Source organism: Crotalus tigris, unplaced genomic scaffold (genome assembly GCF_016545835.1).
Source record: "Crotalus tigris isolate CLP2741 ecotype Arizona unplaced genomic scaffold, ASM1654583v1 scf7180000018030.5226217, whole genome shotgun sequence".
NCBI classification, from domain to species: domain Eukaryota; kingdom Metazoa; phylum Chordata; class Lepidosauria; order Squamata; family Viperidae; genus Crotalus; species Crotalus tigris.
Window position 1 is genome coordinate 5,130,010 of NW_024096786.1, and position 15,250 is coordinate 5,145,259.

At 38.9% G+C, this 15,250-nt stretch overlaps 1 protein-coding gene across 2 annotated transcripts in view; it reads left to right on the forward strand.

Moving 5' to 3' along the window:
- Positions 1-14,559, forward strand: part of AKAP12 (A-kinase anchoring protein 12) — a 66,002-nt gene extending 51,443 nt beyond the window's left edge. For both annotated transcript variants that reach the window (XM_039346912.1, XM_039346913.1), the window contains exons 3-4: positions 158-8,720; positions 11,111-14,559. In XM_039346912.1, coding sequence (XP_039202846.1) covers positions 158-8,712 — 8,555 coding nt within the window. In that variant the 3' untranslated portion in view covers positions 8,713-8,720; positions 11,111-14,559. The remainder of the gene's footprint in view (positions 1-157; positions 8,721-11,110) is intronic.
- Positions 14,560-15,250: the final 691 nt, after the last annotated feature.

The following is a 15,250-nucleotide window of genomic DNA, read 5'->3' on the forward strand; positions in this document are numbered from 1 at the left end:
TACATTTGCAACAAGACAGTTGCAACATGGAGTTTACATCCAGAAAACTTTATAGGTTAATAGAATAAGGGATGATTATACTTCTCTAATGTCATTAATTAATTAATTATAATAATGGCACTTCTAAATTTTTATTATCTTTGAATATCTTTTACAGTTGGTGAAACAAAGGCTGCAGATTTAATTCTGGAAGAGGAATCTACTGAAGATATCAAGACCAGCCCAGAGGAATTAAATGCCAAATTAAATGAAGATGAGGTACAGAAAGACACAGAAGATGCTGATAAACAGCTGGCATCAGAAGAAAAAGAAGATCAGCCTGGTGTATCTCCATCAAATGATGTTGGATTTAAAAAGGTTTTTAAATTAGTTGGATTCAAATTTACAGTTAAAAAGGATAAAACAGAGAAAGCTGAACCTGTTCAGCTATTGGATGTAAAGCCAGAGGTTGCAGAAGGGTCAAGTGACGTAGTTGGAGACTATAAACAACTCATGACAGAGACAGTGGGAGAAGCCACACAAAGTGAAATCACTGCCTCTGTAGACAAGACTGAGGAAGAAACTCAGGCTGAGGAGATGAAAGGAGAAACCTCTGAGAAAGTAACAGAAAGCCCTGTGGAAGCAGAAAGCAAAGAGGCAGAAATCAAAAACAATGGGATTAAATCTCCAGATTCTCCAGTAAGCCCATCAACTGCTGAAACTGCATCACCTCTGAGAAAGTTTTTTACTCAGAGTTGGGCTGGGTTTAGAAAAAGGACAAGCTTCAGAAAGCCTAAAGAAGAAGTGCAATCTGAGAAAGAAAAACAAGAACAAGAAATGGAGAAAGAAGTGACAACAGAAGGAATAATTGTTGAAGAAGAATTAGAAAAAGAAAAACTGACACCAGAAAAAGACGGGACAGAAGTTTCTTTCCAAGCCAGTGATGAAAAGATGGAAAGTGACAAAGAGAGAAAAGAAGAAACACTGGTCAAAGTTCCATCAGAAACTGATCTGAAAGAGGCTGCCACTCCCACTGAGCAACCATCAGCAGAAGAACCGGCTGAAAATATAAATAAAGAAATATCTTTTGAAGCCAGTGATGAAAAAATGGAAGGCGAGAAAGAGAGAAAAGAAGAAACAAAAATGGTCGAAGTTCCATCAGAAACCGATCTGAAAGAGGCTGCTACTCCCAGTGAGCAACCATCAATAGAAGAACTGGCTGAACATATAAATAAAGACATTTCTTTTGAAGCCAGTGATGAAAAAATAGAAAGAGAGAAAGAAAGAAAAGAAGAAACAAAAATGGTAGAAGTTTCATCAGAAGCCAATCTGAAAGAAGTTACTACTCCCAGGGAGCAGCCACCAGCAGAAGAACTGGGTGAAAATATAAAAGAAATGGATATAATCTTGGAAGGGGAGATTGACTTGGAGTCCAAGGAAAAATTGGAACAAGTGCAAAAAAGTTTAGTGGGCATAGAGCAAAGTACTGTTGCATTGCATGAATCAAAAACAGAACTGTTAAATGAAGTATTTGAAGAAAAAATAAACCATTTGGATTCACTGTCTCCAGTAGCAGTAGAAAAGCCCGAGGAACCTTTTGAAATAATAGAAGAAAAATCAGAACCAAAGGCTCCTTTGGCCACAGAGATTTTTGATGAAAAACCTAGAGAGATAAATATTGATGTTACAGCTGTTGTGACAGAAGAAGAACCCCAAATAACTAAAAAAGAACAACTAGTCCTTGAACAGTTAGTGGAAACAAAGGATGACTTTCAGAAAGAACAACAGTTAAAAGTCACAGAAACAGTTCTTGAAATAGCGAAGGAACACTTCATCCCAACCGATCCAAGCAGTCTTGATACAGCAGCAGGCAAGCCTCCGGAAGGCATAGTAACAAGTGAGGTAGAATTGCTGTCATCTCAAGAAAAAAACAAGATGCAAGGCAGCCCTTTAAAAAAACTTTTCACGGGTCCTGGCTTAAAGAAATTGTCGAGAAAGAAACGTAAAGGAAAGAAAGAAGCTAAACCAGGGGAAGCAGCAGAAGAAGCACAGCAGTTGTCTGATACTGCAGAAAGTCCAGATGACCCAAGGGGAGAGAGTTCTGCTTCTTCTCCTGAAGAAATAACAGAATCCATAGAAAAGGCTTCCGATGCTGTACAGATTTCTGAAGCTGAAGAAGGGGTTCCTTCAGATGCAGAGAAGAAAAGTGTTACCCCTTGGGCATCTTTTAAAAAAATGGTGACTCCTAAGAAACGGGTTAGGAGACTTTCTGAAGGTGACAGAGAAGAAGAACTTGGTAAGACAACCGAAAGTGCACCTAACGATGAACAGGAAGATATTAAAGAAAATGGTGAGGAACAAAAAATAGAAAAAAGTGCAGATGAGCCCAAGAAAAAAGTTGATACTTCTGTATCATGGGAAGCTTTAATCTGTGTAGGCTCATCAAAGAGAAGAAGCAGAAAATCTTCCTCTTCTGATGAAGAAGCCGGACAAAGACTTCCTCAAGATGAACAAAAATTAGATGAGAATGGACCAAATAAAGAAGCAGTGCACGACAACACCATCTTTACTAATAACTCACATGAAAGTGATCAGGGACAAGGAAGTTCTTCACCAGAACAAGCAGGAAGCCCATCTGAAACAGAGGGAATTTCAACATGGGAATCTTTTAAAAGACTAGTAACTCCAAGAAGAAAATCTAAAACAAGAATGGAAGAGAAAAATGATGAGCCCATCACAGTTCCATGTTTAGAACAAGCTACCTTAGATGGGGATACTGGAAAAGAAGAATCCTGGGTTTCATTTAAAAAATTAATGCCTGGTCGTAGGAAGAAAAAGTCTGATGGAATACCAGAACATGCTCCTGTTCTAGAAGCTGGAGAAGAAATGACAGGAACAAATGAGGAGGACTTTGATGTTCCAGCTGTGGTTCCTTTATCAGAGTATGATGCTGCTGAGCAAGAGAAATTTGAAGCTCAAAAAGCAAGGCAAGATGATATGGATAAGGAAATTCCAAGTCAAAATATAGAAAAGTCAGAACACACATCAATAATTCAGCAGGTCAGTGAAGGATTAGTTCATGCAGTTACTGTCTCAGTGCTAGAAGGTGAGAGAGCAATTATAAGTATTGAAGAAAGATCACCATCTTGGATACCAGCTGCTGTGACCGAGTCCACTGAACATGTGAAGGATGATGAGGAACAGGCTGAGCAGATTTCTGGAAGTGGAATTGTTGAGGAAACAGTAGCAGTAACTGAACTTGTGCCACAAATGAGAAAGGATATTAGTGGTGATAGTATAATTGGGGACCTGGAGTTAACCTCGGAAGCAGTTACAGCTCGGGAAGAAGCTTCAGTCATTGAAAAGACAACTGAAATGTCTTGTGCTAAAGAAACAACTGAAATCTCTTGTGCTGAAGAGACAACTGAAATGATTTCAGCAGTTTCAAGGCTAACTGAGTCTCCCGATACTACAGAAATAGCTACACCAGTGCAGGAGATCGAGGAAAATGAGCAAGACCTGGAAGAATTAAATAAAGAAACGCAGGAAATGTTGCAAATCGTTGCTGAAAGAATTAAATTGTCTGATGAAGAGGGGAGTAGAGGGAGTCTAACAGAAGTAACCATTCAACCAATGTCAGCTGAAGAAGAAATTGAGCAGAAGCTGATGACTTCAGAAGGAATCCCTTCCACTGAATTTCCAAAAGATGTTCAGCTTGAAACAATGGAGTCTCGGGCTTACAAAATTGTGCAGATAACAATCCAGAATGCAGTTGCCCAATGTCAGCAAAAGTTCATGGTTCTTTCAAAGCAGAAGGGTGAAACTGCAGTTCTGTACCCTGATCCTGAAAAAGTGGCATTTCCAGAGAAAATAGATCAGATGCTAAAAGAATCAGCAGGAAGATGTACCAGAGAAGGTGCACTCCAGATAGGTGCATCTGGATCCCCTCCAGAAATGGAGCTGCCAAAATCTTCCTCTGATGAAGAAATTGAGGAAAAGGTGATGATCTCACAAGGAATCCCCTCTACTGAATTTCCAAAAGAGGTTCAGCCTGAAACAATAGTGTCTCAGGCTTACAAAATTGTGCAGATAATAATAGAGAATGCATTTGCTCAGTTTCATCAAGAGTCCATGGCTCTTTTAAAGCAGAGGAGTGAAACTGCAGTTCTGGGTCCTGACTTGGACGCAAAGGCATTTTCAGAGAAAATAGATGCACTACTAGAAGAATCAGCAGGAAGATGCACCAGAGAAGGTGCGCTCCAGATGGGTGCATCTGGATCTCCTTCAGAAATGGAGCCGCCAAAATCTTCATCTGATGAAGAAATTGAGCACAAGGTGATTACTTCAGAAGGAATTTCCTCTGTTGACTTTCCAAAAGATGTTCAACCTGAAACAACAGAGTCTCAGGCTTACAAAGTTGCACAGATAATAATTGAGAATGCAGTTGCTCAATTTCAACAGGAGGCCACGGTTCTTTTAAAACAGAAGAGTGAAATTGCAGATTTGTATCCTGATCCTGATAAAGTGGCATTTTCTGAGAAATTAGATTCAGTACTAGAAGAATCACCAGGGAAGTGCATTAGAGAAGGTACACTCCAGATGGGTACATCTGTATCCCCTTCAGAAATGGAGCTGCCAAAATCTTCCTCTGATGAAGACAGTGAGCAAAAGCTGATGACTTCAGAAGGAATCCCCTCTACTGACTTTCCAAAAGATGTTCAACCTGAAACAACAGAGGGTCTGGCTTACAAAATTGCACAGATAATAATCCAAAATGTAGTTGCTCGATTTCAACAAGAGTCTATGATTCTTTCAAAGCAAAAGAGTGAAGCTGCAGTTCTGTATCCTGATCCTGATAAACTGGCATTTTCAGAGAAAATAGATTCAGTACTAGAAAAAGGGAAATGCATCAGAGAAGGTGCACTCCAGATGGGTGCATCTGGATCCCTTCCAGAAATGGAGTTGACAGCACCTTCAGCTGATGAAAAAACTGAGCAAAAGGTGATAACTTCAGAAGGAATCCCCTCTACTGAATGTCCAAAAGATGATCAGCCTGAAACAATAGAATCTCAGAGTTTAAAAATTGCGCAGAAAATGAGTGCAGTTAATCAGTTTCAACAAGAATCCATGGCTCTTTCGAAGCAGAAGAGTGAAACTGAAGTTCTGTACCCTGATCCTGATAAAGTGTCATTTTCTGAGAAAATAGATTCAGTGCTAGAAGAATCACCAGGAAAATGCACCGTGGGTGCATCAGGATCCCTTCCAAAAATGGAGTTGCCAACATCTTCATTTGATGAAGAAACTGAGCAAAAGGTGATAATGACTTCAGAAGGAATACCCTCTGCTGAATTTCCAGAAGAATCAGAAAGAAGATGCACCAGAGAAGGTGCATTCCAGACAGGGACATTTGGATCCCTTCCAGAAATGGAGATGCCAACATCTTCATCTAAGGAAGAAGCTGAGCAAAAGGTGATGACTTTAGAAGGAGTCCCGACATCTACTGACTTTCCAAAAGATGTTCAGCCTGAAACAACAGAGCCTCAGGCTTACAAAATTGTGCAGAAGATAATCCACTATGCAGTTGCTCAATTACAACAAGAATCCATGGCTCTTGCAAAGCAGAAGAGTGAAACTGCAGTTCTGTATCCTGATCCTGATAAACTGGCATTTTCAGAAAAAATAGATTCAGTACCAGAAGAATCAGCAGGCAAATGCACCAGAGAAAGTCTACTTCAGATAGGTGCATCTGGATTACATCCAGAAATGAAGTTGCCAACATCTTCAGCTGATGAAGAAACTGTGATTAATTCAGAGGGAATCCCTTCTACGGAATTTCCAAAAGAGGTTCAGTCTGAAACAACAGAGTCTCAGGCTTACAAAATTGCGCAGATAATAATCCAAAATGTAGTTGCTCAGTTTCAACAAGAGTCCATGGCTCTTTCGAAGCAGAAGAGTGAAACTGCAGTTCTGTGTCCTGATCTTGATGCAGTGGCATTTTCAGATAAAATAGACTCAGAGCTAGAAGAACAATCACCAAGGAAATGCACCAGAGAAGGTGCACTCCAGATGGGTGCATCTGGATCCCCTCCAGAAATGGAATTGCCAAAATCTTTACCTGATGAAGAAACTGAGGTAAAGGTGATGACTTCAGCAGAAATCCCCTCTACTGAATTTCCAAAAAGTGCTCATTCTGAAGCAATAGAATCTCAGGCTTATAAAATTGTGCAGACAATAATACAGAATGCAGTCGCTCAGTTTCAACAAGAGTCCATGGCTCTTTCAAAGCAGAAGTGTATTACTGTCGTTATGTACCCTGATCCTGATGCAATGGCATTTTCAGAGAAAATAGATTCAATGCTAGAAGGAGCATCAGGAAGATGCACCAGAGAAAGTGCACTCCAAATGGGCATATCTGGATCCCCTTCAGAAATGGAGTTGCCAACATCTTCAGTTGATGAAGAAACTGAGGAAAAGATGATGACTTCAGCAGGAATTCATTCTACTGAATTTTGGAAAGATATTCTGCCTGAAACAATAGAGTCTCGGGCTTATAAAATTGTGCAGATAATAATAGAGAATGCAGTTGCGCAGTTTAAACAAGAGTCCATGGCTCTTTCAAAGCAGAAGAGTGAAACTGCAGTTCTGTATCCTGATCCTGGTAAAGTGGCATTTTCAGAGAAAATAGATCCAGTACTAGAAGAATCAGCAGGAAGATGCACCAGAGAAGATTCACTCCAGACAGGTGCATCGGGATCCCCTCCAGAAACAAAGCTGCAAAAATCTTCATCTGAAGAAAAAACTAAGGAAGATGTGATAGCTTCAGAAGACATCCCCTCTACTGAATTTCCAGAAGAATCAGGAGGAAGATGCACCAGAGAAGGTGCATTCCTTATGGGTACATCTGGATCCCCTCCAGAAATGGAACTACCAAAATCTTCATCTGAAGAAAAGGCTATAACTTCAGAAGGCATCCCTTCTACTGAATTTCTAGAAGAATCAGAAGGAAGATTCACCAGAGAAGGTGTACTCCAGATGGATACATCTGGATGCCCTCCAGAAATGGAGCTGCCAAAATCTTCATCTGAAGAAGAAACCAAGGAAAAAGTGATGACTTCAGGAGGCATTCCCTCTACCGAATTTTCAGAATCAGCAGAAAGATGCACCAAAGAAGATGCACTCCAGACGGATACATCTGGAGGCCCTCCAGAAATGGAGCTGCCAAAATTTTCATCTGAAGAAGAAACTGAGGAAAAAGTGATGACTTCAGAAGGCATTCCCTCTACCGAATTTTCAGAATCAGCAGAAAGATGCACCAAAGAAGATGCACTCCAGACGGATACATCTGGAGGCCCTCCAGAAATGGAGCTGCCAAAATCTTCATCTGAAGAAGAAACTGAGGAAAAAGTGATGACTTCAGAAGGCATCTCTACTGAATTTTCAGAAGAATCAGCAGAAAGATGCACCAAAAAAGATGCACTCCAGATGGGTACATCTGGATCACCTCCACAAATAGAGCTACCAAAATCTTCATCTGAAGAAAAAACCAAGGAAAAAGTGATGACTTCAGAAGGCATCCCCTCTACTAAATTTTCAGAATCAGCAGAACGATGCACCAAAGAAGATGCACTCCAGACGGATACATCTGGAGGCCCTCCAGAAATGGAGCTGCCAAAATCTTCATCTGAAGAAGAAACTGAGGAAAAAGTGATGACTTCAGAAGGCATCTCCTCTACTAAATTTTCAGAAGAATCAGCAGAAAGATGCACCAAAAAAGATGCACTCCAGATGGGTACATCTGGATCCCCTCCACAAATAGAGCTACCAAAATATTCATCAGAAGAAGAAACTGAGGAAACGGTGATGTTGACTTCAGAAGGCATTCCCTCTACTGAATTTCCAGAAGAATCAGCAGGAAGATGCACCAGAGAAGATTCACTCCAGACAGGTAAAGCTGGATCCCCTCCAGAAATGGAGATGCCAACATCTTCATCTCAGGACAAAGTTGAGCAAAAGGCGGTGATTTCAGGAGTCTCAACTTCTACTGAATTTTCAAAAGACGTTCAGTTTGAAACAATGGAGTCTCAGAGTTACAAAATTGTGCAGAAAATGAGTGCAGTTGCTCAATTTCAACAAACACAGGAGGCCATTTCTCCTTTAAAGCAGAAGAGTGAATTATGTTTAATGAGTTTTAATGAGTTTGGAATTCAGGAAGTTATACAAGTTGATCAGCAAGTTTCTATGGCAGAAGAGAAAAATCATGAAATTCAACCAACAACTGTAAATGCAGAGACAGATGAAGCCATTGAAGTAGCAAAAGAAATGTCTTCATGTTCTACAGTATCTGAAGATATAGAAAATTGGAATTCCAGAAAGAGAGATGTTGATCTTGAAACCGTGAAAGAGATTGTAAATGAAACAGAAAATAAGAAATATGATTCAAAACCTCAATTAAAAGTGGATGTAGTTCTTTCAACAGAGACTCAAAACATCATGCTAGGAAGTATTGTCTCAGGAGATCATCCAGTAGGATTTCTTGAAACTGAACAATCAACAATAAAAGATTTAGAAGTTGGGGCAATAGATGAAAATCAAGAAAAATTAATAGAACATCAGACTCAGAAGACGAGAAAAGAAGATTACAGCCAATTGACAGAATTTCCTGAGATGCCTAAAGAGGAAGATACCACATCTGGTGACAGTCCTCAGCTTCATACAAAACTCAGAAAATTTTGAGGTTTTATGTAAGTGTTTAACTAAAATAATTCATCTGCAGTAGTTTAAATAAGAAATAATTAGTTCTTTTCAGTTTCATCAACAAGATAAAACACAATATACCGTATATTCCGGCGTATAGGGCGACCAGGCGTATAAGACGACCCCCTAGTTCGACGCTGAGTCGCAAGACCATCGATGCCGAGTCGCATGACCATCGACGCCAAGTCGCATGCCTAGAAAGTCGTCTTATACGCCAGAAACTACCTTATTTCTGGCATATAAGACGACTTGGCGTATAAGACGACCCCCGAGTTCGGAGGCTGTTTCGACGCTCTCAAAAGTCGTCTTATATGCCGGAATATATGGTATTCATATACTTCTGATTCTGAAATCAATACATAATACTAATTAATTACACTAAAAATTAATTGATTTGAAATGGGGAAGAAATAAATGCCTAGATAGTATTTTGGATTTCTGCTTGAGGGACCTGTCCTAATTTCAGTAAATAAGGTTTGCCACAGAGTTTGTTGAGGAGGGAGACTTCAGCATAGTTTTTCCAAACTTGTTTCCCAAATGTGTTGCACGGCCATTGCTCCACCTTCCCTCCTACTATAACTAAAGGCTTCCAAGATTAAGAAATTGTACTAGATGTTTTTCACTTGCTGTGGTTATCTGATTTCCACAATTCTACTTTATTTTCCTAGCGTATTTTTTCTTTGCGGCAGCCATGTGATATTAACACCATCTGCACCTGCAATCTTAAAAATTTTCAAGATCCTTACAACATTTGTGACTTCTTTTTCATCAAATAATATCATATTTATACTTGGATCTCCAGGTGCCGCCATTGCTTTTTCTTTACTTCCCTGTCTTGTTTCCATCCATCCATTGGCATCCCCTGACATTCATAATTTTATACTATATTTATTTACCCAAACTCAGTCCTTTTTCTTTCATTATAATACAGTTATTGCCAATCTGTGAACAACTTTTGTACATTCAACAAGCTTGGTGATATCTGTTCTTATATCTGTAACATACATTTCATTCCAAGATACGGTTATCTCCAGATGGGCTGGTAGATATTGACCACTATTACCTATCAAAGTTTTGGCCACTGGAGATTTTCACATTACAGTTTCTTAGATGTTAATAAGTTAGAGAACATGTGGACTAGGTTATCAACCTTTCTGGCAAGAGTGCTTACTACAGCATTCTCTTCAAACATGTGAAATCAAGCACACAAGAATGCTTGAAACATTGGAAGTGGTCTATATGAATTGCTCCCATTTAACAGTAGAAAAGGAGCAGGAGGAAAGGAATGGTTGAGAAACTGTTAGATGCACCTTTATTTACAAACTATGGCTTGTTTTTTTATTGAAGAATGTGCTGTGAGACCTTTAAAATAGATGTATTCATGTTTTAGAGTTGTAAGCATTTTAGGCTATTCTGTTGTTGTTACTCAAGCTAATTAGCACTTCAATCCCAATGAATTCTAAAGCATGGGTTCCCAACCTATGGGTCACGTCTCGCTACCGGGCCGTGGTTTACTGGCCACCAGGCCACAGGACAAGCTGGCCAGTGCACGCAAGTATCTGCGCACACTCACCCCCACTCGTGCTAGTGCCCATGGACCTGTTTGCGCATGCGTGTGGGGGCTACTGGTGGGGGTTAGCACCTGCACACATGCACAAATGGCCGCTAGCGACGTGCAGGTTGTGCGGCCTGTTTGCGCATGGGTGCAGGGCTAGTGGTGGCGGCTAGTGCCTGCACATCTGCACAAATGGGGCCACTAGCGTGTGCAGGTGCACATGGCCCCGTTTCCCTAGATGTGCATGCGAGCACACGCAAATTTGCCAGCTTCTCCCTTTCCCTCTGGCCACCAGCACAGAAAGATTGGTGACCTCTGTTCTAAAGGATGTACACTCCAGATAATGTATTAAAGATTAGAACAATCTGTAACACAATATTTAACAATCCTTCACCTTGTTGCATTGAGTAAATGCTATCTCAATGCATTCAGAAACATTTTCTCGGAATAGAAAACCTCCAATCTCCAACCCTCTTCTGTCTCCAAGCCATTTAAGGTTTTAATGTTGACAACCAGCACTCTCAGCTACATCCAGAAAACCATAGGCAAACAGTGCAGCTCTCTGAGTAGTGCTGTTAACTAGGCAAAATGGGATATACCTAGTTTCATATAATCATATATAAGTTGTCTGTCCCTTGTCTGGCTTCCATCTCCAATGGGCAACTTTGAACAGTACTGATGGATAGTAATTGGCAAAAGTACAATTACAATGACAAAAGTACACATCCTTATTAACATATCATGATTTGCTAGTGCTGTAAATTACTAATTAAGATGCTCTGATTGTAAGGCATTCTTGATTTTTTGTTGTTGTTCCAACAGTTCTGCTGAAGACTGCTTCTTACATTTGGAGGGACCAGTATCTGGAGAAAGAAACAGAGAGGATGGATTCTGCTTAAACAGGCTGAGGATCAATGATTTTGCTGTGAAAACATGTCCATGCTTTCAAATGTTTTTCTGAGGAAGTCACCTGACAATCCTGAGCCACCATCAGGAGCTTGAGCCACCTCCTTTAGTTTTGATTGTGAATACTTCCTTTCACAATATTCTTTTACCTTTATTTTTGTTATTGATAAAGAGATTGGGGTGGGATATTGAATGGGGGCAGGAAGTATTTCTGTGGAAGTATGTCAGTCTCTTTATCTGGAAAGGAAGTTGGCGTCTTTTGAGATTCCCTTTTTACCAATGCTTCTCAAACTGGATAGTAATTGTTTGTGTATTTATGTTTCCTCTTCTTTCTCCGTAAAAAATGGAAAGAAAATTATCTCACTTGTTTGGGCCAAGAGGTATTATGAGTGACCCATCACTAACATAGATGGCTCCAACCAACTTAACATTGGTTTCCCATTTGCTTGGAGGAGAATAAATCTTTTATGATATATTTGCTATTGCTTTCAGAAAGGTCATTGCCAAACAATACAACTTCTCTTGATCTGTTAGTAAATTGTAAATCTAATTCATAGATTCATGAACAGTGAGATATACTGTGATTTCTTTAAAGTAATTTAAAAAAAGATTTGGCTTACATTTATATTTGCATTCATATTCAGAATAAATCCATTATAAGAAGAGTTAGGATGTCTGGAATAAATGCGCTCAACTCATAATGCAAGGTCACAATAAGTTGCGCATACAAAATGGGAAGACTTCAAATGATCATTACAATATTCTTTCAGAATTTGATCTTCTAATCACCAAGTTGTTTAGCCAATCAAATTAAATTGCACTTTGTAGTCTTCATATCTACCCAACGGAGCTTTTTCCAAGGCCTAGCAGGCTCATTGTCCTACCTGTATTATATTTTATTTGAAATGTACCCAGGAGCCTATAAATACATACTTTTAAGAGCTGCACAATGGAAAATAAAATGGAAAGATCATTGATACGACTGCACCATCTAGTGGCGGCTAAATACATTTTATAACTTAGAATAAATAAATTTCCGCTAATAATACTACTTTTATTCAGCTAAAATACGGAATGGCAAATATTTCATACAGTTGATTCTACATAATATCTGGAATAGCTATAAAAGGCAAATATGACAAATAATAATATGCAATCCTGTACATGCATTGTGACATTGCAGTGGGCTGTTTTGTGCAAGTTAATAGTAAAAGATGTTACTCCTTTTGTACAAAAAGAAAAAATCACTTATACTAAGGTGAGTAGGTATCTTTGATTTTTTTTTAAAAAAAATCATCTACTAGATCTGTCAATATCAAGATATAAACAATTTCTTTTTAAATTATAAATGGCTGTTTCTTTTAGCACATATTTAATTCAACCTTTCTATTTTAGTGATTATCTTCATTGATACAGGAACGGAGTGGAATCCAGGTACCCAAAGATCATTTTGGTGTAAGGAAATCTTTTGCACCTTTCTCAGTTTTAAATGTATCAGTCAGGGAAGACACAAGGGATAATAAGCCCTGTCTGCTCATCAGAAACGATTAAGTGGCGCCAAAGGCAAGAAGAAGCCATAGCAGCAGTGAGTAGTTTCTCCCTGGCCAGAATGGCAATCATAACTTAAATCAGCCAATCAGTATCCATCTAGAAATTCAATTTGATCTCTTTGCTTCCACAAGTAATATTGGAGTAATGGAAAAGTCTGATCTTTCCATCACACTGACCTCATCAAAATACTTAAAAATTGTCAATCTGTTCAAGTATGTCCCAATAAAAAGTAGTTTTTTCATTCCAATATGTGTACACTTTTCACATCTAAACAATGAACACTTGCATATGCTGCTACCGGTTGGTATGTGCTCTTTCTTAGACAGGACAGAAGAGCATAATGAAACAATTTCTTCACTCCAGTTGAATGGTATTTCATAAAGTTAATTTTATCTTTCAAAACCAATGAATAAGTTAACCTACAGGCTCCTTTTTCTGAAAGTTAATAGTATAGATTACACACGTCTATTTCCTTCTGGACCTCTGCCTTGTCCCACAATTCCTTAGTGTGATAAAATAGGTAAGAAAATTTAATTTACTTGAAGATGGAAACAAGGAGGTATTGTTGCTCTCTCAATTAGATAGTCTATTTAGTAGCTTATAATATTTAAAATGTTCATTAATAGGTGTCCCAAAATTAATTAGTGTATTCTTTATTATATCATCTTCCCTTGCTACAAATTTTGTTCTGGGTGCAAAATACTAGCTTTGTCACTTTCATTAGTTCTTTTATTAAATACAATCTTGTGGTATTTCATAAAGTTAATTTTTATCTTTCAAAAGCCAGTGAATAAGTTAACCTATAGTTCCTTAGAACATTTCCTTTCTGAAAGTTGATAGTATAGATTACACAAATGTATTTATTATTAAGAAATATAGCTCTATTTAATTTCAATAAAAATTAAAATATAAAACTACAATCACTACATACAAGTCACTATTTAGCATTTTTTTCTTCAGGCAGACATTTTTCTTGGGGAACAAGGGTCCTCTACATCATCTAAAAGGAGAGGCAGAGCCAGCAATGTGACTCATCTGCCTTTATTTCTGTGTTGTATCTTTTTCAATAGATCTGCTGAAATTAGAATATACAGTATATTTCTGGAATTTATTCTTGCCTGACTAATTTTCTTTATGTGATCCACAAAAGGTTTATTATGTACAGCCCACTTCAAAATAAGATTTGTTTTAGTGCCACTTTAATTTTATAGCACCCGTTTAACAGCTAATGGGAAACCAATTATTTAAACAAACTATAATCTGCTTATGAAAAGCCATATTGCAGCAAGTGAAATAACAATACAAAATACAGTGGTGGCATGACCTATGTAATCCTGGATTTTACCTTTATATCTCCCTTTATAGCTCTAAGGTTGTTAATAGTTGTGTAAAGTTAAACATTTAAATAAAATCTGGTAATAACAATGTAAATAGTTATTGACTAGAAGTTGAGGAACAAGTGCTTGATTGGGAAGTTTTTTTTTAAGATACTATGGCCTTTCTAAGCGATGCCAAGAGCATAAATCATATAACTAGTCATTTTTCTTGCAACTGATGGTCTCAATACAAAAAATAAGGCACCCAAACAATTTTTGTCATGGTACAGGGAGCATGTCTCCATTCACAGATATTGCTTTGATACAGCGTGTTGCTTTGGCCTCAAAAATACTTCAGACAATCCTGCAAATTGTAGCTTGTGCCTCAACTCCAAGCTTTTGCAGTTTCTTCTAATTGATTGTATTGGATTATATTTTGATTTTCTATGTTGTTTTTAAGGTAGATTTTCATGGATTAAATAAAATTCAAATAATTCATTGTTGTGTTGTGACTTCTTGGGTGTGTAATCCCTATGTAACTGTAGTACTGGCATCTGTGCATAAGCAAAAGGTTTTGGATGCCCTTAGAGCAGGGATGTCAAACTGCCGGCCCACAGGCCAGATGCGTCAGGCCGAAACTGCGCCTACCCCAGCTCCGGCAATGGGGAAAAAATTGCAATATGTCACAACACGTCACGTGACGTTGCAGGTTTGACACTCCTGCCCTAGAGCTTTAGTTGAGAAATAGTTTTTATATTTTTAAAAAAGGTGATCATAAATCACATCATTATTCATGACAACCTGCTCCAGATGATGTCTTAACAGTCTAGGCAAGGAGGTCTGGAGAACTGTTTAAAGCCTCCCAAAATCTCTGCCACCTCCTGAGACACCCTGTGCTCTGCTCCTTGCCTTTCAGGGTCCCTTCAGGCCTCTGCCTTCTCCCAAGGGAGCCTAAAGTTGGGCAGCAGAAGCTGCAGGTGTAAAGGGGCTGTTATAGTTTGTAGGCCTTGGCCTGCTTCCCATCCAGCCACTTCAGGGACTTGCAGGATTCAGCCTGTTCCTCAGCCAGCTCCAGGGCCCAGCAGCACTTATTTATCTTTCTGGGTTTTTTAGAGGCATCAGGCCGTTATGATGCGAGGCTCAACTTTTTTACAGAGGCTGACTTATGGCCACCTCATGCCATTCTGCA